Source organism: Oryx dammah, unplaced genomic scaffold (genome assembly GCF_014754425.2).
Source record: "Oryx dammah isolate SB20612 unplaced genomic scaffold, SCBI_Odam_1.1 HiC_scaffold_25, whole genome shotgun sequence".
Lineage (NCBI taxonomy): Eukaryota > Metazoa > Chordata > Mammalia > Artiodactyla > Bovidae > Oryx > Oryx dammah.
The window spans coordinates 27,295,073-27,320,847 of record NW_024070209.1 but is presented as its reverse complement, the minus strand read 5'-3'; the positions used below and the strand labels follow the sequence as shown (position 1 = coordinate 27,320,847).

General features: G+C 35.9%; 1 protein-coding gene across 2 annotated transcripts in view; it reads left to right on the top strand.

The window, feature by feature from the left end:
* Window positions 1–25,775, top strand: part of SRBD1 (S1 RNA binding domain 1) — a 231,318-nt gene that overhangs the window by 129,216 nt on the left and 76,327 nt on the right. For both annotated transcript variants that reach the window (XM_040224734.1, XM_040224735.1), the window contains exons 15-16: window positions 1,331–1,422; window positions 10,740–10,822. In XM_040224734.1, the coding sequence (XP_040080668.1) occupies window positions 1,331–1,422; window positions 10,740–10,822 (175 nt within the window). The remainder of the gene's footprint in view (window positions 1–1,330; window positions 1,423–10,739; window positions 10,823–25,775) is intronic.

Genomic DNA, 25,775 nt, shown 5'->3' with positions numbered 1-25,775 from the left:
TTGTTTGCAAAAAATATATAAATCTTCTTGTTGCCCCAAGTAATCCTCTCAAGTCTCAGTGGCTTATAATCATCAAAGTTCAATTAGGAGTTCTGCAAAGAACTCTTTGGAGTAGTAAACTAACTGTTTCACATTTACTTATCATTGTTGAGTGGTTATAGTGGAGCAATATGTTAGAAGTTATCTGCTCAACTTGTCTCATAATTGAAGTAACTGCTGAAGAGCAAGAAAGGGAGAGGTTCCTAAGAGTAGCTTAAAAGTTAAGCACCACCATTCTTCTACTTTTGAATCTTGACACCTAGATAGTCACATGGTAGAGAACCAAAAGTATTGTAAATACTTAAAGTAGATGATTTTTTATATATCTTAAAGAAAGCCCATAATTTTAAAATGTTATATAAACTGTACAAATGTCAACCTCTATACAACTGTCCTCTATAAGAGAGTGCTGCCAGTGTGGTTTGTAAAGTATATGGAGCCAGAGAAGAAAAAAAGAGGTTGTATGATGGCTTGATTAAAAGAAACAAGAAATGGTTTAAAACCTGCCTAAAGTGATAATGTTTCAAGTTTACTGAAAGGATGACTTGAAACCCTCCTGAAAAGAAGTGTGGTGTCTGATCTTCCTTTTCACATTGTTGTTGTTAATTATAACCAAGTAATAGTAATGGTGAAGGCTTCCAAGTTGACTCAGTGGTAAAGAATCTGCCTGCCAAGCAGGAGACATAGGTTCAATCCCTGGGTCGGTAAGATCCTCTGTAAAAGGAAATGGCCACCAACTCCAGTATCTTACATGGGAAATCCCATGGATGGAGAGCTACAGTCCATGGAGCCACGAGTCATACGTGACTTAGCGACTAAACAACAACAACAGGGTAGCATTTATAGAAATAGTTTTTGTGTGTATCCACATATGCACATATCCACATACATGTCTGTACTTTCCAACATGCTTTAGAATGATTAATTCAGACAAGAGTCATAAATGTCAGTCTACAAAAGATCATAAGCACAAGGGAAGCTAAGTATTCTGAAAATTTTGTTGGCCTCATGGAGGAGTATGCATTGTATTCATTTATAAACTCTTATTACTACCGACAGAAAACAACTGAATGCATTCATTATGGATTTAAGCCTGTGTATTTCCTATGTGAAGAAACAAACATTGCTTAATCACTTATGTTAATGAATAATCAAGTGGTATGGATACCACTGAAATTTAAAGAGAGTGCTTTGCCCTTCAGTTCTCTTATAATACCTATTCTCATTCATTTATTTTTTGGGGGCAGGCAGAAAGTTTGGCGAATGATATTCCCCTTTTCTTTCTTCTCAGTATCGTCAGTGAAGCAGGAGCATCAGTCTACAGTGTCAGCCCTGAAGCTAACAAAGAGATGCCAGGACTGGACCCTAATTTGAGAAGTGCAGGTAAGAAACTATGGACCATCACAAAAGCGTGTGATTTTAGTATTTTGGACTTAAATTAGTAGCAAACAAAATATTTAAATATCTAAGAAATTTTAGAAGCTGTATTATGGGCATATTAGAAAGAAAGTGTTTGAATGGAATAATACTGGGCATTATGGAAAAGAGGTGGAAGAAAACTGCTTTTAAGGAACATTGCACAGTATTCTAGAGTATGGTGAAAAATTAGCCCAAAACATTATTAGTAAAATTAAATGCTGGAGAGTTAATAGTACAATAAAACACTCTCAGCTCTCATTATTATTATGAAATATTACAGCTTTTTGTTGGAGGAAAGTAATATGTTAACATAAAAATATTTAAAGTGCAAATGCATAAACAGTTACAGACTTTCAGTCCATTGCAAAATATTTGCTGAATGATCAGTTTCTCTTGTCTTGCTAATATGAATTGCCATTAGTGTTTTGTTTCAATCAGCCTTATTTGATTTTAGTTGTATAAAATTGCTCTGATTTCTGTGTTGTGGAAATAGTTTAAATCTTGTGTATGAAGGAATTAAGATATTTTGAGACATCTAATTAAAGTAATTAGATCTGGTCAGAGCATTTTTCTGTGTAATAGGTGGATATTTAGACTGCTTTGTTAGAAAGGACTTGTGTGTGTGTGTTTACTGATTTATTACTTTTTAATCAAAGTATCATTTATTTACAGTATTATATTTGTTAGGTGTATAGCATTGTGATTCAGTATTTTTACAGATTATACTCCTTAAAAGTTCTTAAAAGATAATGGCTATAATTCCTATTGCTGTACAATATAGTGTTGTTGTTTATTTTATATTTAGTAGTTTGTGTATCATAACTCCCCAGTTTTAGGAAATGCCGAATTAGGGGAAATAGACTTGTTTAATTTTTTCCCCTTAAAAGATTCTCATTAAATTTCATTGACTGTTCTTGAAATTTATACCTGGAGATAGGTATTTGAAAATTTTTGCATTAATCTAAAGTTAAAGACTTTTTTTGTAATCCAAAAGAATTTGTAGTTTCCTTTCAGTTGTTCATTCTTTGATACAGTCACCTGTCTACAGTGATCATCTCTTCAAACTCAGATCCCAGCTCAAATTCTTGCTTCTTCAGTGAAACTTTTCCCTGTCACACCAACTCAGTGGGGTCTCTGCCTCCTTGCCATGTTCTCTTTTGATATTTGTCTTATATAAATAGTAATAAAATATTAAGAGGAAGAATAGCTAGGGTAATCATAGTGGGAGCTACTAACGCTAATCTTTTTAAGCACTTAATATATGTGAAACATTGTGGTAAATACATTACCAGGATTATTTTAATTCTCACAATTGCCCTGAGTCATTTATTACTCCCCCTTTACAGATGAGGAAACCAAGGCTTAAAGAGGCCACATAGCCAAGTAAGTGTGTACATAATATTTAACTTTTAAAATAAAGGAATACTTTACAGAAAATAAAATTCAGAGCCTCCCTCCCAAGTTGGCACTGAAAGATAGCCATCTAACAGGGCATTTGATAAAAGTGTTACATAGGTGGTGGCAGTCCCTCAAACTTCCCCTTTGCTGCTATTTCCTTTCTACTACTGGCCTGTGTGGATCCATAACTGCACAGTATTATAAGGGAACAAAATTATAATACTCTAATAAGACTGTGAAAATAGAAAATAATAAAAAAGGGAATTGGTATATAGTCCTAATTACTCTGATTTCAAAACCTAGCTGTCTTCAGTTTGTGATTCACTGCAGATGTGCCTTCTTTCTTTGTCTAACTTGTTTCCATGCTGGCAACGACTTTGTTTGATCCATATCAACTCAAAATACCTACCTAGACATTTTGAGTCTTCATGGTGTCTGGACCTGGAATCAAATGTTGAAACTGAGTCTCCATTCTTGACTTTCTAGGGCCTCACTTCCTTTTCAATTCCTGTTTTCTGACTGGGAGTCTTTCTCTTTCCTAGTGATTGATGCTGGAGATGACTTTACACTTCATTTGAGATCTGCCTATGGGTGTGAGTTTTACCTTTCAACCCTCCATAAGTTTACTGTATCAAATATAAGAGAACCTCAACATTCTTACAAGTGTTAAACATATGTAAGAAAGTGACCTTTATCTTACTATCTTTTTGACCAGTTTATCAGCTTATTGAAAACAGAAGTTATCCTTATATATACTTTCATTCCCCTCATAATAAATTCATTATATGGACAGGATTTATTTAATTAATTAATTTATTTATTTTTAATTTTACTTTACAATTCTGTATTGGTTTTGCCATACCTTGACATGAATCCATCATGTTTGGGAACGCATGTACACTCATGGTGGACAGGATTTAAATTGGATGAGTAGAATGGTAGATAGTTGGTATTAAAATGTTTATTTTGGACTTCTGATTTAAAATGAAGTTTAAATATCCTTCACTCTCTTCTGAAATCTCATTAAAATGACAATAACTTGATAGAATGAAGGCATAAACTACTAGGACAAGGAGAATGGGGAAGAGAAAATAGCAACAATAGTTTTGAAGCTGGAAATCAGTTGAAATCTAGCCAGCTTTAGAAATTGGAATACTAAGACAGCATTGTTGAAAACAGAACTAACCTGAAATAGATCACAGAAACCCTGAGGACTTAGGGAATACACCAAGCACTGTTAGAAGTATCTTGGGAGGGCTGAGAATGGGTCTAAAATAAGAAGATGGATTAAAAGTCTCTTTAAAAAAACAATGAGATCAAGTTAAACATAGAATACCATATAACCCAGCAATCCCATTTCTAGGTATATACTCAAAAAATTGAAAACAGGTACTCAGCAAATACTTGTACACAAATACTCATAGCAGCACTATTTACAATACCCCAAAACTGGCATTGGTCCAGTAGCTGAATCTCTATCAGCAGGTGAATAGATAAAATGTGGTTTGTCTGTATGATGAAGTAATATTTTCAGTCATAAGAAGGAATGAAGTAACGATATGTGCTGTGACGTGGATGAGCCTTGAAAACATGCTAAGCAAAAGAATCTGAGCATAAATGGTCACATATTGTATGATTTTATATATATATATGAAATGTCCAGAATAGGCAAATCTGCAGACACAGAGCGCTGGATGGTGGTTGCCAGAGACTGGGAAGAGGGGACAGTGAAGAGGGACTGCTTAATGTGTTCGGGGTTTCCTGTGGGGGTGATGAAAATATTTTGGAACTTGATAGAGGTGGTGGTTTGCACAATATTGTAAGTGTACTAAATACCAGTGAGAGTTACACCTTAAAATGGTTAAGTTTATGTTATGTGAATTTCACATCAGTAAAAAAAAATGAATTAGACCTAGTCCACAAAGCTGAGTAACTCTCCTTCCACTTTTGCAGAAGACTGGAAAATTGTTCTCTAGAGAGGATTAAATAGAAGGTTTCTGCACCAGAAGACATGGGTTATATACAAGAGTGGGAATACCTATTTAAAAAAAAAAAAAAGGATTAAATAGTTATTAACTTGATGTTGTAGATACCTTCAGTTCAGTTCAGTTCAGTCTCTCAGTCATGTCCCACTCTTTGCGACCCCGTGGACTGCAGCACGCCAGGCTTCCTTGTCCATCACCAACTCCTGGAGTTTACCCAAACTCATGTCCATTGAGTCGGTGATGCCATCCAACCATCTCATCCTCTGTCGTCCCCTTCTCCTCCCACTTTCAATCTTTCTCAGCATCAGGGTCTTTTCAAATCCGTCAGCTCTTCACATCAGGAGGCCAAAGTATTGGAGTTTCAGCTTCGACATCAGTCTTCCCAATGAACACCCAGGACTGATCTCCTTTAGGATGGACTGGTTGGATCTCCTTGCAGTCCAAGGGACTCTCAAGAGTCTTCTCCAACACCACAGTTCAAAAGCATCAATTCTTCGTTGCTCAGCTTTCTTCACAGTCCAACTCTCACATCCATACATGACTACTGGAAAAACCATAGCCTTGACTAGACGGACCTTTGTCGACAAAGTAATGTCTCTGCTTTTTAATATGCTGTCTAGGTTGGTCATAACTTCTCTTCCAAGGAGTAAGTGTCTTTTAATTTCATGGCTGCAGTTACCATCTGCAGTGATTTTGGAGCCCCCCAAAATAAAGTCAGCCGCTATTTCCACTGTTTCCCCATCTATTTGCCATGAGGTGATGGGACCAGATGCTATGATCTTAGTTTTCTGAATGTTGAGCTTTAAGATACCTTAGAGAGGACTAAAACTTCCATGCAGGAAATTAGGGGATTCTAACCAACACAAGAGAAAATACATATAGAAACTGAGATCAGAGATTTCATAGAGAAATGGCCAAATTACCGTGTAGTGAAGCCCACAACTGACAAACCCCACCTTTGAGCAAAGCACTTATAGTCAGGTTTTTAGTACCCTGCCTCTGATGGAAAGTCGTCATTCACTTAACATGTAAGGAAAATTTATACTGTTAAAGACAAATGCCAAAATATGAGGCAGGGGGTGGAGTGTATGCACTACATAGAAGAAATAGAGACTGTGTAGAAAGAAGAAAAATAAAAAGCTTGATATCCTTAGAGAAAAGATACTTCACTCATTTGAGGGTATATTTACATAAAATAAGTTCACCCTTTTTAGGTATACCATCTATGAATTTTTAAAAGCTTATGCTAGTCAGGTCACCACAAGTGCTGCAATCAAGATACAGATTATTTATATTAGGTCAACAGATTTGTCAGCTCCTTATTGAAAAATGTAATTACTGATTAGAGGATCAAGATGTGCATTAAGAGCATTGCAATTACATTTTAATCAGCTTTTTTTAGTGAAAAATTTCTAATTTGGAGTTCTTGAATGAAATAAGACAGCATGGGGATTAACCTATCTTCCTCTGTTGCTGTCTGATGGCAAGGTGAAGTACAAAAATGAAGTGAGTTTTGGACTTGAAAAGTTTCCACTTTATAGTCTCAGGTAACAGAATAAAGAAAATTTTAAAGACAACACAGTTTAGTACAGTCTTTTCAGCAATACATTTATTTGCTCTGGAAGCTTTAAGATTCTATGTGTTTCATGGATCTAAAGACCAAAACCAATATAATTCCTTTTATCCTTTGTATATAAGATACCTTATAAATGAGGGGAGAATGCTGCTTTTAGTGGAACTGCACATGGCTGTAGCTCTGGTTGCTTACCTTTTAGGATGGTAATCTTCACTCAGTCTGGGCTCCCTTCCACAGGTTATGCACCTTTTATTTTTCTTACATGCAATACACACACACATACACACAGAAACAGTGAATGGATTCTCCTTCATGATATTTTTTTTATTGGTTATTGATGGCATAGGATGGAGCATCAGTTTTTATGTGGGTGTCTTGAAACCAGCCAACTGATTGGATCTTATTCTGATATTTTTTTCAGTTGACTTAGTTGGGTTTTCTAAGAAGACAGTCATCATCTGCAAATAATAATAAGTAATCTAATTTCTGTCTTTTCAGTAATCATGTCTTCTTTCTTTTCCAATTGTGTTAACTAGAATTTCCTGAACAGTGGTGAATAGTAACAATGATACAGAGAAGCGTTGGCATCATATGTGGGAAAAAATAGGTAACATTTGCCATACATTTGGACATTCTGCACTTAAAAAATACATAACAACTTCATTGAGACACAGTTTACATAGCACACAATTAACCCTTTCAAAGTGTATGTCATCGTTCTTTAGTATAGTCAGTTGTGTAACTATTGCCAGTATCCGATTTTAAAGCATTTTCATTGCCTCAAATAGAAACCCCATACCAATTAGCAGTTTGTACCCCCTTCCTCTCTTTTTCCCAGTCTCTGGAAAACACTGACCTTCTTTCTGTCTGTATAGATTTGTCTATTCTGGATATGTCATAGAAATGGAGTCATTACAGTGTGAGGTCTTTTGTGACCAACTGGCTTCTCTCACTTAGTATAGTGTTTTCAAAGTTTACCCATGCTCTAGTGTGTTGTCAGTACCCCATTCCTTTTTGTTGCCAAATAATGTACCACCATACTGGTGTATACCATGTGTTTTTCATCCATTTATCAGTTGTTGAATATTTGGGTTGTTTTCACCTTTTCGACTACTATGAGTAATGCTGCTATGAACATCCATGTACAAGATTTTATTTGGACAGGTATTTTCATTTCTTTTGCACATGTACCTAGAAGTCAAAACTCGGGGACACAGGGTGACTCTGTTCAACATGTTCCAGAAGTCTTTTCTACTCCTTTTACTATACTTGCCTCACCACTCCTCCTCTGCCTCTGCCACCATTTCTTCCTTTTCCTTTCTAACTCAAATGTGAGTGTGCTGCACGTTTGGGGCCATGACCCTTACTCTGTCTTCGTTTTCTTAATCAGCAATCCACTAGACTCCTTTTGCCTGAGCTACTTATCTATCTCTTACTTGCAGAAATCTGTTGTTAGCCTGATCATTATTACTGTTTGTTGCATAACGTTTCTCTTGGTTATCCTGCCAGCAGAAAAACAGCTCCATCTTCTCTTCAAAGCTTGAGCATACTACTTTTCAAATTCTACTTTAAACAGTATTCATCTGTCTTTCTCCTCCTGCCTCTGTCTCTTCCATATTTGGTTTTTATACTTCATAGAATGAACAGCATCTGAAAGTGAAATGCCAATCCTAGAAATATTAGATCTTTGTCAAGGGTTGTTTACTGGGTACACTGTAACTCCAGAAGCCCTTGGGACTCATTGTAGAATTAATGTCATCTAGAAACCATCATTTTCAATCCATCGTTGCTAATATTTAGCAATATTTGGATGAACAAATGATACACTGGCAGTGAACTGTTGGAAGGGAATCCAATAGAAAATAGTTGAAAATCCTTTTTTGTATCTCAGCAATGTTAAAATATGGGATCTACTCACACTTACCAATTATACACAATGCTGTAACCACTTTCTGAGTTTTAGGTTTTCATAATGTGGGTTTTCCTGAAGGTGTATATTTGAAAGATTTATGTATTATTGATATACTTCTACTGAATTTCTAATATTGCCTTCCTATGCAGCATATGTTCTGATGCCTGTTACCTTAACTTGGTTTACTGTTGCGAGTTAACTGTTGTTTCTTTAATCTGAAAGTATTTTGGCAATGTATGTATATGTTTGAAATTCATTCTTATTGTATTATATATATAAAGGCTAGAATAAAGAAATAATACAATTATCCCTTGGTAGCCTTAGGAGAGTGGTTTTAGGAACCCCTCTCAGGTACCAAAACACAAGGATGCTCTTGTCCTTTATATAAAATAGTATAATATTTACATATAAGCTATGCACATCCTCCAGTATACTTTAAAACATCTCTAGATTACTTGTAATACCTAATACAATGTAAATGTTATGTAAACAGTTGTAAGTCCAATGTAAATAGTTGCTGAATGCGGAAAATTCAAGTTTTACTTTTTGGAACTTTCTGGAATTTTTTTTCAAACATTTTTGATCCATAGCAAAATCTGTGAATGTGAAACTTACAGATGTGGAGGACTGACTTTTTTGTTTTTAGAGGATACTAGGTATGTCTCTGGTGACATATGTTTCAATGTGTAACTGTAAATGTGGTTATTAGAAGAAACCACTTATACTTCCAAGCTTGCACTAATTAACTTTATGTGAAATTTGATAAGATAGGTGTATGTGAAGTCCTTGGAATTCCCATCTCTTCTGTGGGAGAAATAGGCAGATTATAAGATACCAGCATATTGCTCTCTAAGCTTATTTTGCAAGTTGCCATTGTCACTATCTCTTAGCAATACTAGTAAAAGATGTGAAAAAAAACTTGAATGACTGTGCAGTGAACTTGATGTTTACAGTTGATCTTATCTCTGATGAGAGGTGGCACACATCAGGAGAATCTGATAGTCACTTCTAAGAGGTGGCTTCTTTTACCAGTCCTTGAACAGTTTAACACAAAAACAGCCATGGAATTTCCTTTAACATCCTTAATGTTTTCACTTAATGAGTTTATATTTCATCCAGCCTTCTATATGAGTAGGTGACATTGACTAACTTTCATGTGTTTAGAAAATGAATCCTGTTCATATGTAAATACTCAATGCATCTCTGCTACTTGGGGGGAAAAAAAGAGTTGCCTGAATTATCCTTAAGTCATATTGATGAAGAATTGATGCTTTTGAACTGTGGTGTTGGAGAAGACTCTTGAGAGTCCCTTGGACTGCAAGGAGATCCAACCAGTCCATCCTAAAGGAGATCAGTCCTGGGTGTTCATTGGAAGGACTGATGTCGAAGCTGAAACTCCAATACTTTGGCTTCCTGATGTGAAGAGCTGACTCATTTGAAAAGACCCTGATGCTGGGAAAGATTGAAGGCGGGAGGAGAAGGGGACGACAGAGGATGAGATGGTTGGATGGCATCACCGACTTGATGGACATGAGTTTGAGCAAGCTCCAGAAGTTGGTGATGGACAGGGAAACCTCGCGTGCTGCAGTCCACGGGGTTGCAGAGTCAGACATGACTGAGCAGCTGAACTGAACTGAAGATTCATATTAAGTTTCTTTTTTCCAACTAAATTTGTCTTATAAGCTAAATTAGTTATGAGATTTTGTTTAAAAAAAGGTGATAATAAATGATGACTAAGTAAAAATCATGACACAAGTAAAGCAATATTTGAAGTTAACTCTCAAGTCTCTTAAAAATGCAATGTGATGGTCAGGAAAGGGATGTAATTAGGACTGTGCATGTGTTAGGACCAAGCAGTTAGCATGCAGATCACTTCCCAGACTAATCTTGCAGTCATATTCAAGGCAATACAAGTATATTCACTAGCCAGCTAACTTGATCTCTGATTGCAGTAAGATATGATTCTATCATTTATCAAGATGTAGTCTTAATAAGCATATTTAATGCAAAGATGTGTATCATGTTTATAGTAAGGCAGGGTTATTTAAAAATAAAACAATATCTACTTATTCTTTAAATTGTGAGGTGTCCTTGCATACTGTATTTAACGAATGAACAGGGAATTGTGTAAATACAGCAACCGTTCTACTTGTTTTTCCAAATATATAACCCTTTCAATGCATTTGAGCTTAGGAATGCCTAGGAGTTTTGGTGACATAATCAATCCTGAAGTTTTGCATTCACTTTTTGTATGGGTGGGGGAGACTTTGAAACTTGGTTAAACTGTTGGTCTTTTGGGGGGAACAATAAAGAGGGATAACTGCTTGTATTATAAGAAACTAAAATAGTAATTATCTGGATACTGCTTTTCACATTAAGCCATACTTGTTTTCTGATTCTGTTTTTTCAGTTTCCATAGCAAGGCGTGTACAAGATCCATTAGCTGAGCTAGTGAAAATCGAGCCAAAGCACATCGGAGTTGGAATGTATCAGGTAAAGCAATGTGGATCATTTAATTTATGAAATCCATCAATAAAGAGAGCAGTACTCAAACCTTGGTATAGTAATTGTCAGTGGGAATAAGTTCCCATTTTCAATGGTTATACAGTTTGTAGAACGATAGTTAGGTATTATAAATTACTAAGGAAGGAGTGAGTTTTTTATTCTGGTGTTTATGATTTTGATCAAGACTTAGAATTAGTTATAATCAGTTTAGACACTATTAAAATGTTAGATGCAAGTCTGAAGAGCCTCTCCTTTTAATGTTTTTATAAAAGTGGAGGGGATGTGGATAAAGCGGAGTATGTTGGCTCTTTTGGTAAACCCACATGAACTACTGATCTTTATTGATCTTTCTGGAAGAAGTCTTTGGTACTTACTGTTATTTTTTTTTCCTGTTTTTCACTCCTATTAGATTATTATAGTTTGTTTTTGTCATTTCCCAGTATGAGCTAAAAGCTTGCATTTTTGTTACTGTGTAGTAGTAGCAATAATAGTAGTAATAGTGCTTATTGTTGTTGCTATTGTATTTTCAGTTCTTGAGTTTGTATTCCTTAGGCAATTGAGGGCGACACTAAATCTGGGTGAAATGAATCCATATTGGTTTAAGTTGTCTCCAGAAACCTCAAGTTGAATTATTTTCCTCTCTGGTGAAAGTTCCACTTAGGCCTGAAGAAGAATATTACCCTTTGTATAATTTTCATGAAATTTGAGTGATAGGTACTGTACTTTCTCTAAGAAAATACTGTATTACATCATAGGATCTGTGACCACTAGAAATGGAAGAGAGAGACCTTTGAGATCATCCAACCCCACCTGCTCATTTGACAGGAAAAGAAGCCATGTCCAAGAGTAGTTACGATTTTTACCCAGGCTCACACTATCAAAGCCTGGACTAACCTGTCATATATGGGACTTAACTGGAGTTTTCCCATTTTATAGTAAGTTAAACCAAGAGGCATCCAAAGCTTTAACTGGACTTGTTCATTCAACAAGGATGGTTCCTAAAGGGACTGATCTAGTTACAGATAGATAAAATACCTAGTATCTAAAGAGTATCCCTACTATAGCAGTTTTATAATACAGGCATCATAGTTAAGAGAAGTTATATTAAGGTGAAGTTATGGAATACCTCGACAAGATGGTGGAACAAAGGAAAGGGAAAGTCAAACTTATGTAACCCAGGAGGCTAATAACCTGTTGGCATCAGGTCTTTAAGTAAATAGCAGGGACCTTGTCTCCAGATTTGGATTCAGAGTAGTGTTTAATGTGGAAAAACTGTGGAATTCATTCCAAAAGCAATGAGAAGTAATGGAAGAGTTTTAAGCAGAGGAATGACATGATTTGATTTGTATTTTTGAATGTTGACTGACTATTCTAAGTGAAAGGTAATGGCTGGGACAAAGTTAATGGCACTCAGTAGAAATGGAAAGAAATAAAATATATTTTGTAGGGACTACTTGGTGATATGAGTGAAAAGGAGTTGTGAAGAATTTGCTGCAAGGGTCATAAGGATGCCTGAGCAGATTTGGTGAGGATAAGATGAGTAATCTAGTTTTGGACATGTTAAATTTGAGGTGCCTGTAAGAAATACAAGAAGAGGTATCAGCTCAGAGTTGGATATACAAGTCTGAGATTTAGAGACATAGCCATGTTAACACTCGAGTACATACCCTTGAGCAAGCAGTGACACTGAGAAAGTGATCCAGATAGTAGGCTGAGCTCATGCTATTCTTTGACTACATTACCACCACTGCTGTCATGTTCCAGATTCCATAAGAGGACAGAAAAAGTGTGCATATATGTCTGTACCTATATAAATACTCACTATGTTAATCAACTGATAATAGTCTGGGAAAACAAGAAAGGGTCCCACCGGTGGATCAAAATTATAAGAATTCTTAAAAGATATTAAGCTTGATGAGTCACGTCCACAGAAAAATAAAGCGTGGTGGAACCACACCCCCCAAGTATATAGACCAGTAGTGTTCGCTAACCAGAGTCATATTCAAAGAGTGGGGGGGTCTGTATGATTAGATAAGGAGGTACATATAGAATGGCTAGGCCTGTGGTGACCCCTCTCCCTCACTTTTCTGTGAATCCCAATTGAGTATAATACAGAGGCCAGAGAGGCTTGGTGATCCCTCAGGTAGCCTTTGATTGTTAGAAAGCTCAAGGAGTTTTTTTCCTGGGAAGACAAACTCCTGACATGTACATGACACCTGGCCTCATATCCCGCATTTTTTACTTGAGGCTCATGGTAGTGAACAGAACCATTATACACAGACAGACACAGAGAGTCTCTGAAATGACCTTGCTGCCAAGAGTCACTAAATGTTTGAGGAAAACGTATGATAGAAAAACGAGGCTCCAACCTTAAGAAAAAAACAGTACTCAGAGAAACAATGAATAGGCAACAGACTCTGAAATAAGTCAGATTAACATTCATGGTAACATAGGAAAGGTTATTACATTTCTAAAACAAACATGGAATAGAATGAAATTAAACCAATCTAAGAATTTTAAAATCTAATTGTTAAGATTTTTAAAAAGAAAAAACAACACATAGGTGAAATAGAGTGGACACAGCTAGAAGCAAATTAATGAAGTAGAAGATGGAGTTAGGTTCTTTAGGGTGCAGTTTTAAAAAGGTAGGAAGCATGAGCAAAAGGTCGTACACTATAGAGTACCTTCTAAAGCTTCTGTGCTTAGTCGCTTCAGTCGTGTCTGACCCTCTGCTACCCTGTGGGACCATGGCCTGCCAGGCTCCTCTGTCCATGGGATTCTCCAGGCAAGAATACTAGAGTGGTTTGCCATTTCCTTCTCCATCTAAAGCTTCCTCATTCATCTAATAGAACTTCAAATAAACAAGAGTGGAGGGGAGTTATAATCCCAGAAATAATAGGATGAAATTTCTCCAAACTGAAGATAGACAAGTCTTCTAAAAAGGCCTGCTTGTACTGCTGCTAAGTCGCTTCAGTCTTGTCCAACTCTGTGCGACCCTATAGACGGCAGCCCACTAGGCTCCGCCATCCCTGGGATTCTCCAGGCAAGAACACTGGAGTGGGTTGCCATTTCCTTCTCCAATGCATGAAAGTGAAAAGTGAAAGTGAAGTCGCTCAGTCATGTCAGACTCTTAGTGGCCCCATGGACTGCAGCCTACCAGGCTCCTCCGTCCATGGGATTTTCCAGGCAAGTGTACTGGAGTGGGGTGCCATTGCCTTCTCCGTCTAAAAAGGCCTACTGAATACTGAATAAAAGAGTGACAAATGACCTACACTCAGATGCCTTCCTTTGAAATTTCAGAATGCTAGTAATAAGGAGGAACTGACTTAATACCTTCCAGAGAGCAAACACAGTTTACCAACAAAGGAAAAAATCAGGTAGATATTAGCCCTATTGTTGGTAAAAAGAAGTAATAGAAGATAGAAATGCAGTAGTTCTGAAGTTGAGAAAAAATTTATATTGAACCTGTAATTCTGTATGCAGGCAAACCAGCAATTCAGTGTGAGAGGAAAATAAAAATAGTTTTGGATCTATAATGATTCAGCTTCTCTGATTGTTACAGACCTTCTTTAAAAGAATTATTTATGCTAGTACTCCTGCCTAATGTGGTAGGGTGGGTGTGGTATTGGAGGTCCAAAAAGTGGAGGTCATGTCTTGAGGAAGTGGTATCAAAGTAAGGAAACAGCAGAGAGCTTTACAATACACACATGTCCAGTAAAGTGTATTTGTACTGTTAAGTCATAGTTTTTTAACTATAAGGTTCATCTTTAAATTAGTCAGGAGCCGATCAACTAAACATGGGAGAGTAGAAGAAAAAGAAGAGATAGAATATTAGGACTCTTTTTCAGGAAAAAGATTCAAATATAGATTAACTCTTTAATTTTTTAGAAAAACATAATCTGAAATATATGAATAATAACCACACATAGGACAATTAATATAAATCATAAGAGTTAAAAAATAAATAAATAAAGTTTAACATTCCAACCAAAGGTAGAGGAAAGAAAATAAGAAAGTATAGTAAAAAAATATATGATGACAGAAATAAGTGTACTAATAGGTAAAAGTGAAAGCATTAAATTTCCCTATGAATAGAATCTCAGACTTTTACAAATGAAATATAGCACCGAGATGTGTGTGTCTGACTCTTGCGACCCCACGGACTGTAGACCATCAGGCTGTGGGATTTCCCAGGCAAGAATATGGGATTTCCCAGGCAGGAATGAAGTGGGTTGCCATTTCCTTCTCCAGGGGATCATCCCAACCTAGAAATTAAACCTGGTCTCTTACATTGCAAGCAGTCTCTTTCATTACAGACAGATTCTTTACCAACTGAGCCACCATGGAAGCTTATATGTGCAAGAGGTACTTCTTTTTTTTAAAATAAATTTATTTATTTTAATTGGAGGCTAATTACTTTACAATATTGTATTGGTTTTGCCATACATCAACATGAATCTGCTACAGGTGTACACATGTTCAAGAAAAAAGCAACCTTGATATTTCAAATTTGGAGAAAAATATTCCACATGAATGAAAAGTCAGCAACATCAACATGTGAGATGAAATAGAATTTAAGGCAAAATGCATTTATGATCAAAGGTCAAGGTCAAAAAGGGTTATTTAATATTAATTGTGGAACAGTATCCCAAGAAAATATAATTGCTCTGAGCATTATAGAATGCTAACAGCATAGCTTCAGAAAAATAGGCAGTGTTAAACACTTCTGAAAATTAGAGCAAGAGACAAGTTCACTTTTTTTGGTGGGGGCTTTAACAGACCACAGTATAGTGACACATATATTTTAAAAACAACTTTATTGAGATATAATCATATACCTTACTTAAATACATAAATTCATCCACTTAAAGTGTACATGTCAAAGATGCTTCATATATTCACAGGGTTGTGAAACTGTTAGCACTGTCTAATTTTTGAACATTTTCATCACCCCGAAAGAAACCATTAGCAGTCACTCTCCAGCCCCGACTCCTTCCCCAGCCCTAGGCCACTACTAACTTATTTTCTGTTTCTATTGGTTTGTCTATTCTGGATATGTCATACAAATGTAATTATACAGTGTGTGGTCTTTTGTGACTGGCTTCTTTCCTTTCACATAATATTTTCAAGGTTCATCCATGCTATAGCATGTATGAGAACTTCATTCTTTTTGTGGGTGACAGTATCTCATTGTATGTATATATACCGCATTTTGTTTATCCATTTTTCAGGTCACGGAAATTTGGGTTAATTCCACTTTGGCGCTCTTATGAATAATGCTGTTATGAACATTTGTGTACAAGTTTCTATTTTATTTTTATTTTACTTCTAAACAGGTATTGGTTAGCAGGCAGCAAGAAATTACTGTTAGGTATTCAGTTCTTTTTTTTTTTTTTTAATTATTATTATTATTTAATTTATTTATTTATTTTTACTTTACAATTCTGCACAGAATTGTAAAGTAAAAATTAAAAATAAATAAATCATAACAGCATTATTCATAAGAGCCCCAAAGTGGAATTTCTTAGGTGAGATAGCATTGTTTAGTGGATCCATCCAAATCTAGTCTACTGGCTTTGTATCTAGAGAGATATGAACTTATAGTAAAACTGTGTACAAATTTTTAAGATGTGTATTTTCATTTCTCTTGAATATATACCTAGAGTGGATTTTCTGTGTTACAGTTTAAAGCCAAATGATGAAGTAGGGAAATTATTGGCCACAAATATATATGTACATATGATAACTACATATTTTATTATTATAATTTGGTGTTTTCTTATAATTTGTATACATTTATTTATTGGTTCCTATAAAACATTGACAAAATTTTATGGAGACTTTACATACCATTTATATGGATGAAATACATATAAATTTTCTCTATCAGAAAAACCCAAATTAGACAAAGAGATATTTATTTCAACCTAATAATTGAGTAAAGTTGTAATAAAATGATAAATATCTGTGCAAATGAAAAAGACAGTAAAATGAACATTCATAAACACTGCAGGTGTTATATAAATTGTTATTTCTAGTAAATAGTTAATACCTATCACGATGCATTTTAAAAATACGCATTGCTTTGACCTGGTATTTCTGTCTTTTGGAGTCTTTTCTACTGCAATAATAAAAACTGTTTCTAAGATTCACGTACAAGTTTGCCATTACAACAAATGTTGGAAGCAACTACAATAGGAAAAGAGTTAAATGAGTTATGGTACATCTACCAGTTGAAATATTATACAACCATTAAAAATTCAGGCTTTCCAGCTAGACTTAATGCCATGAGAAATTGCTCTTAACATATCTTTAAATTGCAAAAAAGTTGTTGATACAGAATAAAACCAATTTGTGTTTTAGAATTAAAGATGTCCATTTACACTGAAGGAAAAAAGTAACTGGTTGTTGGCTGATATTTATATCTTTGTTGGTGTGATTAGGGATTTTTCTCTTTTTTTTTTTCTTTTTTCGAACTTTATGTAGTGATTACATATTAGGAAAAATGTGTTGTAAAATAAATATTTCCATTTCCCAGTCAGTGGGCCACTTAATTTTACACCTTGATAAAATAGACTTCCAGTACAACCAAAATGGGACTGTATTTCTTTTTAGCTGGGACCTATAAGTGCTTTTAGTGTAAATTTAATACTTGTATTTATTCTGATTTAAATTATGAGTAGCTGGACAAACACTGTCGATTTTAAAAATGAAAGCTATTCAACGAAAGAATGTTAAATAGTTATATGAAATAATAGAAGCTGTAATATTATTATTTCAATAGAAACTAAAATATTTTTGGTTTAATAACAGCTAAAATGCTCAAGGCAGCACTCCAATCCTTGTCTTAGAAAATGGGGAGAGCTGATTTCAAAAACACATGCCTGTCATTATTTCTGGAGAGAGAGGCAGCCAGTGTGGTCGAATGACAACATATCCCTAACTGACCCCTAAAGACTTTGCTGGAAAGTGGCTTGGTGTTACTCCCAAGAAAACACTCCAGGGTGAGAGCAGGATGATGCTGGGTTGGCTCTGTTTGAGTTCTGTGGGACATGGAGAATGATGGTTTAGTTTGGCCTTGTCATATCAAGAGAGCAGACCTTGAATATGTCGGATTTACTTGCTATTTATTTCTTCCTTGGATCGTGTTTTAGATAGCTTCATGCTCCTTAACACCTGTATTTGTTCATGAGCATTCACAGTAAAGTAGGAAAGACAGGGCAGTCCCCTTTCCTCCTTTGTGCCTCTCTGTTAGATCATTTGACGTTATTAGAGAGTGAAATGGTTTTCCAAAATGAGTTTCTGAAATCCTTAGTGGATTTTCTGTATCCAGGCCATCTTTATTCCTCATTATTATGTATAATGAGGAGTCATTGTAAAAGGAAAATCATCTTCCCAGCTGAAATTTTTCATGGTTAAACCTCAAAGGTGGGAATTTGTACTTTACTTCCCCACCCCTTCTGTAGGATAAGTTCTGGAGAGAAACAAAACAAGACCCCCCAAAACCCACTCTTCGGTGGTGTCATTACTCTGTTAAAAAATTATTTTATAGTTAATATTGTAAGGATTATGAAATGTTTTACTGTAGTTATGTAAAGGATTCTCACCTGTCCTGTATTATTTGTCCAAATCATTTTAAACATTTTAATCCATTAATGATGTGTTACTTTAACATGGTATATAGAAAAAACTCTGTCCCATGCATATCCACTTACATGACTTTACCTGGATTTTTGCCTTCTATGCAATATTAAATCAATATTTTGAAATCAATAAAACACAAAGGTGAAAGAAACATGAGGAAATTGTTCTAGAAATTAGGCATTATTCACATAAATGAGTTCTTGCCAAATGTTTTCACAATCCTGTCCCTCAACTTTAGATCCCAGGATACTAGCTCTGCTTGAATCTCTGATTTACCAAGTATTTATGCATGAAATTCAAATTTAGTCTTGCAATTCAGGTATTTCGTTTACTTTTTACCATAACGGAGCTGTTTCTATAATTGAACAAAAACAAGTAATTAATTGACCTTCTCTGGGAGTATGAATTTATATATTAGAGTTTTCTAGTTATTCCTAAATTTAAAGTTTTAAAATGTCTTTTCTGGGTGTGTTTTTTTCACTTCTGGAAGAATTATCCTCCCTATGTTGAAATACTAACTATAGTTTTCTTAGATTCTTGGAAATCACTGCCGATGTAATAAGCCAGGTACATATACACACACCCTAGTAAAACACCATTACTTATCTTTAAAAGAAATGTGAGGTGTTAGTGTGATTTGAGAAACCTGTTACAAATAGTGCCTGAATTATTAACAATGAATATCTAATTTCTTTCATCTTTTGTTTACTTACATTTTGTCTGTCATTGACCTCGGACAGTGAAACTAGATCAATTTCAGTTTCTACTTAAGTTCACTTTCTGGTTTCATATATTAGCACAAAAATTACTGTTAGGATTTCTAAAACTTTTAAAGTATTTTCACAGTGTTTAAAACTAGGTTTATCATGAATGACTGAAAAAAAATTACACATGAGACACTAAAGGTACTACCACAAAGAAAAAGGTTTTTAAGTTCTACAACCTTTTGTTAAATAAGTCCAATTTTATAAAAAGATGCAGGAAAGCTGGGTCAAATGGTAAAGTTGTTTTATCTCAGCAACTTTGGCTTTCAATTAGTTTTAATTTCTGCCTTATACATTTGTATGTGTGTGTATTTTACAGTGAGGATTTATATAATCAGAAAAATAAAAAAAAAACAGTGAAAATGAAAAAATACTTTTCCTATTAGGCTACATTTCTCTTCATACTATTCTTCCAAATTTTTATCTTCAAGACTCTTGATTTTGCACCAAATCAAATACTCTTTTAATGGAGTTTTAACACTATCTTTGATTTTTTTTTTTTCACTTTGCAAATACTGGATTCTTCTCTGAATTTTAAGAATTAAATATTGTTTTGTTCCATTATTTGAAATGATCATTTGAGACATGGCTTAGGACAAACCTGTAGACTTATAATTTCTAGTGTTTATTTACAGGGCAGAGTGGGTAGAACAGATGTTTAAGGAGTTATAGTATAATGTGTTGTAATAATGTTACATAATATGACTAGCATTCATCCTGTACTATTTTCTTTTCACCACTACCCCTCTCAACCAACACGCTCCTAAATTACCTAAATTAGAAACCTTAAGATTAGGCAGGGGAGCTTTTAAAAATCCCAGCCTTTAGGCCATGTCCCCAGAGATTTTAATTTAATTGGTCTGGGGTGAGCCCTAGACATCAACAAACTTTTTAAAATTCCACAGGTGATTCTAATGTACAGGCTGGATTGAGAGCCATTGGTTCTTAAAGTACAGCCCCTGGATCAGCAGTATCAATACCATCTAAGAACTTGTTAGAAATGCATATTCTTGTAACCTCCTCCGAGACATACAGGATCACAAAATCAATGGGTAGGGCACTGGAATTTGTGTTTTAATGGTTAAGGCTTGAGAACCACTGATCTCTAATGCTTCTCAAGCTTGAATGTACAATTAAAAAAAAAAACCTTCATGAGGTCTCATTAAAATGCAGATTCTGATTCAGTTGGCCTCAGGTGGAGTATGTGATTCTGTGTTTCTGCAGATCTCCCAGGTGATATCAGTGCTGTTTGAGAATTACAATTTGAGTAACAAGAGGCCCTACTAAAAGTCTCTTGGGCCCTAACCCCAATTGGTTGAATCAGAATCTGACTTTAACAAGATTTCCAGGTGTTTTGAATGCACATTATAGTATTTGTAATGTAGAAGGAAAATCAGGACATGCCACTATCTAAGGGAGATGAGCATTTGAGAAGCAAAAATTCATACTGTAAAACACTGAAAAGAATAAAGGTAGGTTAAGAGCTGAATATATGTTTCACATTTTGTTTTTTTTAAATGTTGATAACAAGAATAATTTCACTGGAGTGGTGGAGGCAGAAATCAGAAGTAGACAGGACTGAATGAAAGGTGAGCACTTAGAAACAGGTGTATACAGTTCTTTAAAGAAGAGACTTTTCAAAGGAGGTTGAAATTTAAATATGTTTAAATGTATAGGAAGAAGGTAGAAGTAGAGAAGAGGAAGATGTCAGAGAAAGGAACCTCAGTGCCTGAGATGACACCCACAGCTTAAACTAAGAAATAGACTAAGAAAGGAAATTGACAGGAGTTCAGAAGAGAGAACCTTGTGGGATGGTGGGTGTCTGGGAAGAAGTGAAGAGAGCAGAATAGGGAGAGCTTGTCCCCCTGCCTAGAGACTAGTTTTATTTTCTCTGTGAAGTAGGCGCCTCCTGTTTTATACCCCTCACCCTTGCCCCAAAAAAGAACTTAAAGTTTTAAGATTTCTGAAATTACAGTATTCTTTTGTTTACCACCTCTCCTCTAGTGGAATGTAAACTCTCAAGGTGTTTCCACCTCTATCCACGGCTCCCAGGACCTAGTACACAGTAGATATGCAATAAGTATTTGCTGAATGGATGAACAAATGGTAGATTATCAGTATAGTTGCTCATTTATTGTATTTTTTTAACTCTGTTGTGAACATAGCTTGAATTTTTATAGCCTCTCACTTAAAATTTTTGTGTGGTAAACCAAAAATGCTGGTTACAAGTATTTTAATGAATCTCTTTTTCGGAAAAGTGTTTGAGAATTTAGGAGCAGAAAGCATTAGAATAGCCATGTGGTTAGAGTGAGAATGACTGTGGAAAGTAAAGGATTGCTGAGAATGAAAGAACCAGAGTTTCTTTATAGTGTGTATCTCTTCATTCCTTTCTCCCCCTTGACAACACAGACCATCCCTTTTTCTATGAAAATAATACTTTGATCAGAGGGCATACTTACATAGGAATGTTCTTTGTGGTTAAATTAGTACAACAGTATTTCTGAGGATCTTTGATTAATGTAGTATAATATCTTTATGAAAAAACTTTGTTGCCATGAAATTCATTGGAATAGACTTTTTCTTTTAAAGTGAAATTATCTATTAAAATGTTAGCTTATGGAATTCTTTAAAATTTCATCTTTATTTTCCACAGAGGTCTAGGAAGTTTTTAGTATACTGGTTAGATCTGACATTGGTTATATGTGCATGGATAGTCTATAGACAAAAAATAGTGGAATACAAGTGTTGCAAAAAAGTGTACTTCTGGCATTTGTGTACATATTACTATCTATTTTGCTGAATATTTGAATAGAATTATGTGTAGATAATTGTTTGGCATACTAAAAAGAGAACCTGAGATGTAATTCTTTTTCAGTAGGTAAAAACTACTGTCTGAATATAATAATGTTCATATTAAAAAGAATTACTGAAAACTCAGATTCTAGATTGTACTAGATAATTACAGTGATTGGGAAGAGAAATAAAATGTGTACATATTAGGAGGGTCAGTTCTGATAATTTAAAAACTATGTTCTGAGTATCCGATATTGTTCAAGAATGTTTATCAACTCATTCCTCTAAATATGTGTGTTGAGGGTAGATGTTGATCATGGGCTTTAAGAATTGCACTGGTAAATTAATTACTGCTAAATCACTTTAGTCGTGTCCGACTCTGTGAGAGAGCCCATAGATAGCAGCCCACCAGGCTCCACCATCCCTGGGATTCTCCAGGCAAGAACACTGGAGTGGGTTGCCATTTCCTTCTCCAATGCATGAAAGGGAAAAGTGAAAGTGAAGTTGCTCAGTCCAACTCTTAGCGACACCATGGACTGCAGCCTACCAGGCTCCTCTGTCCATGGGATTTTCCAGGCAAGAGTACTGGAGTGGGTTGCCATTGCCTTCTTCAAAATTAATTACTAGTAAGATTATATTTTAAATTCAAGGGAATGCTTCATCATCACAGTGATAATATGCATTAAATGCATGATCCTATAGAAAGGGCTGTGAGTTTGATAGAATTTAGATCAGAAATGAACTGCCTACACAGTGGCTGTAATGCAGTACAGAGATAGGAAAACTGGCCTTGTTAAATTATGGTATGAGTTCACTCATGGCAGGCACCTTTGTCCACCAAAGCTTTTATGCTGTGGACAGTTGTGTTACAGTGGCTTTCTTCTGGTAACTGTGGAAAGGCATTCTAAGGGGAAATGTCTGTATTGAGGAAAAGATATAGATAAGAAGTTTTTTCCCCCTGGGTTATTCTCCATAATTTTAAATATTACAGAAAAGAAAAATTAAGTTGCCTGGATATATATAAAAATGAAGATTTTTTCTCACATAGAAGTAAATACATGTGCTGTTTTTCTTTTTGAACAAGTAACTTTAGAAATTATCTTAGGTTTGATGTGAGATAGTAAGTAGGCTAGTTGAGTAAGGTGGCTCAGTGGTAAAGAATCTGTCTGCCAGTGCAGGAGACGTGGGTTCAATCCCTGGCTCGGGAAGATCCCCTGGAGAAGAAAATGGCAACCGACTCCAGTATTCTTGCCTGGAAAACACCATGGACAGAAGGTACACTGAACAGTCCATGGAGTCACAAAGAGTTGGGCATAACTGAGCATGCACACAGTAGGCTAGTTGGCTGCCTTCTTTGTGCACTGTTAACTCTGGTGATATATTTTCTTTAATAATCTAGATCAGCCTATCCAAGCTGTTTATTATACAGTATTATTTAAAAAGATGTATTTTCTTTTCAAATGTCTAATTGAAAGGGAGAATTTTCTCCTGCTGTATACAAGGCTTTTGTTTCATTATTTATTTGAAGTAAATGGGGCCAGAGAGTATGAGTGTAGTTAAGTTTTGTTGGAGGGGGGTGCTTGCAAAGACTTTTTGAGGCATGATGTGCAAGTGAGTGTTTTTAAATCTCAGAGGTGTGATTATGTCATAACAGCCATAACCTCTGGGCTTGCTTTATTACTTTTATTAAAACAAATCTGTATGGGGGTGCTATGTATATTTTGGTGATGAAGGAAATGAGGTGGTTAATTTATTATGTGAACAGCACTTTCAACTAACCACAGCGTGATTCACTGAGAGAGTGGTGGAAAAGCCTAGCTCTGTAGAAATGACTGCTTTTTGATTTGTGGAACTTAACTTTCAACAGCAGAGCATGAAGTTTATCTACAAAATGGCTCCCTCTTCCCCGCCCCACCTAAGGTTTTTGCCCAATTTTAAACTTGAAAATTTTTCCTTTATTTTGTGTATTTACTGAACAGTTAAGGGCAGGGGGTAGGAGGGAGAAGGAGCTTATGTGTTAGGGCACTAGGGAAGTGGGTAACATCTTTATGGTTTCCAGGTAGCCCACACATACTTCAGAGGAGGACTCCATAGAGTAAATCAGTCTGCTAAACCCTCCAACAATGAGGATGACTGTCTGATACCAGATGCTAGTTAAGGAAAAGTGAGGCACCTGTTCTTTCCTTTTGTTGGATGCATTTATAAACATATACTATAGTGGAAAAGAAAATTAATCTGCGGTAAAATAGTGTCTGACAAACGTTTGTTTGGAAGTAGGAGTGGATTGTGGGAGAAGGTGAGAATGTCATGCCACCTGGAAGTGCACACACTGTAGAATGGAACCAGAAGAAGAGCCATCCACCTAATGAGCTTGCAGGGGTATAAAGCACTTGCTGTATACTCATAAAGAGCCACTGAGAGACCAAGAAAAGGCTGTTTTATCTGGATGTGCCATATCCAGCATCATCTGGTGATGAGAACCTGGTGGAAAATAGGTCATCTTCCTGGTGGTATTTTTGAAAGACCCCTTCGTTTTTCCAGATGTGCCAAGTACCAACCACTTATACACAGAAAAATTCAGAAATCAGTCAGTCTTAACTGATAGAATTCATTAAAGCATTTTATACCTGGCATATTACAAGACGCTTTGAAAGTAAGGGTGACAATCAGTTTTATATTTTATCTCTGCTTCTTTGGAATGCCACACGACATATCTCTTCAGAGCCTTAAATTTGCTGTAAAAATTATGTCATTCCCTCATAGCACTTGCCCAGAGAGTTGGCAAAAGCCAGGAGAAGCATTATTTGTATAGTTTAGAGGCAGTGTAGAGGAGGGAGGTCCAGGCCTGTGGTTTATGTAAACAGGGTGGGCTGGGAGGGGGCCCTGGCACCCCTGGTTATGTTGTTAGTCACCATGCGCTGTCAGTCCTGGTGAGAATGTGTGCACTTTGAGACTGGTTCAGCCACAGTGATTAGTAATGACCATCCACAGTCCCACACTATGGTAGGAACTTAATTTTAAAAGGAACTGGATTGTAGGCAAAACCTAATTTTAGTGACATTGGTTGGGCTTCTCAAAACTTCCAGGTATCCTCACTAGTAGAATGAATTCATGTTTTGGACATTCCAAGAGACATTATATTTGACATCACATGAATTCATCATGGTTTGGTTACTTTTTAAATGATTGAGATTTAAAAATTATTCTTCGGGATTGGCTTTAAATCTGTGACTTTTTCCCCCCTCCTAAATGTCCTGCTCAAACCAATGTGGAACACACCAGTTATTTTAAAAGCATGGGGGAACCTTGATTCCAAATGTGTGGCCTCCATTCTTCTCTGCCTTTCTCTGTATTTTCTCCTGCTGTGTCCTCTTGCTTATGTAGCTCTTTGTTTGTCTGCCTTCCACCCTCTGTGGGCTGCTTTTTGAGGAGGTAGTCTGTTCCCTTGTCCCTTATTCAAGTCCCCTCTCTTCATATGATGTGAAATACAACCAGACATTACCAAAAAAAGAAAAGATTCTGCTCTCGTTTATGATTTGAAACCTACTCAGATGTGTGTTGATATATTTAAGTAACTTCATGAGTTTTCCAAACAATGAATTCATGGGCGTGCTACCAGAGTAGTATTAACTGAACATAGACCCCACGATGGCAGCAGAACATGGAAGACATCCAGCCCATCATGCTTGATGGTAGTGGTGGTTTAGTTGCTAAGTCATGTCTGACTCTTGCGACCACAT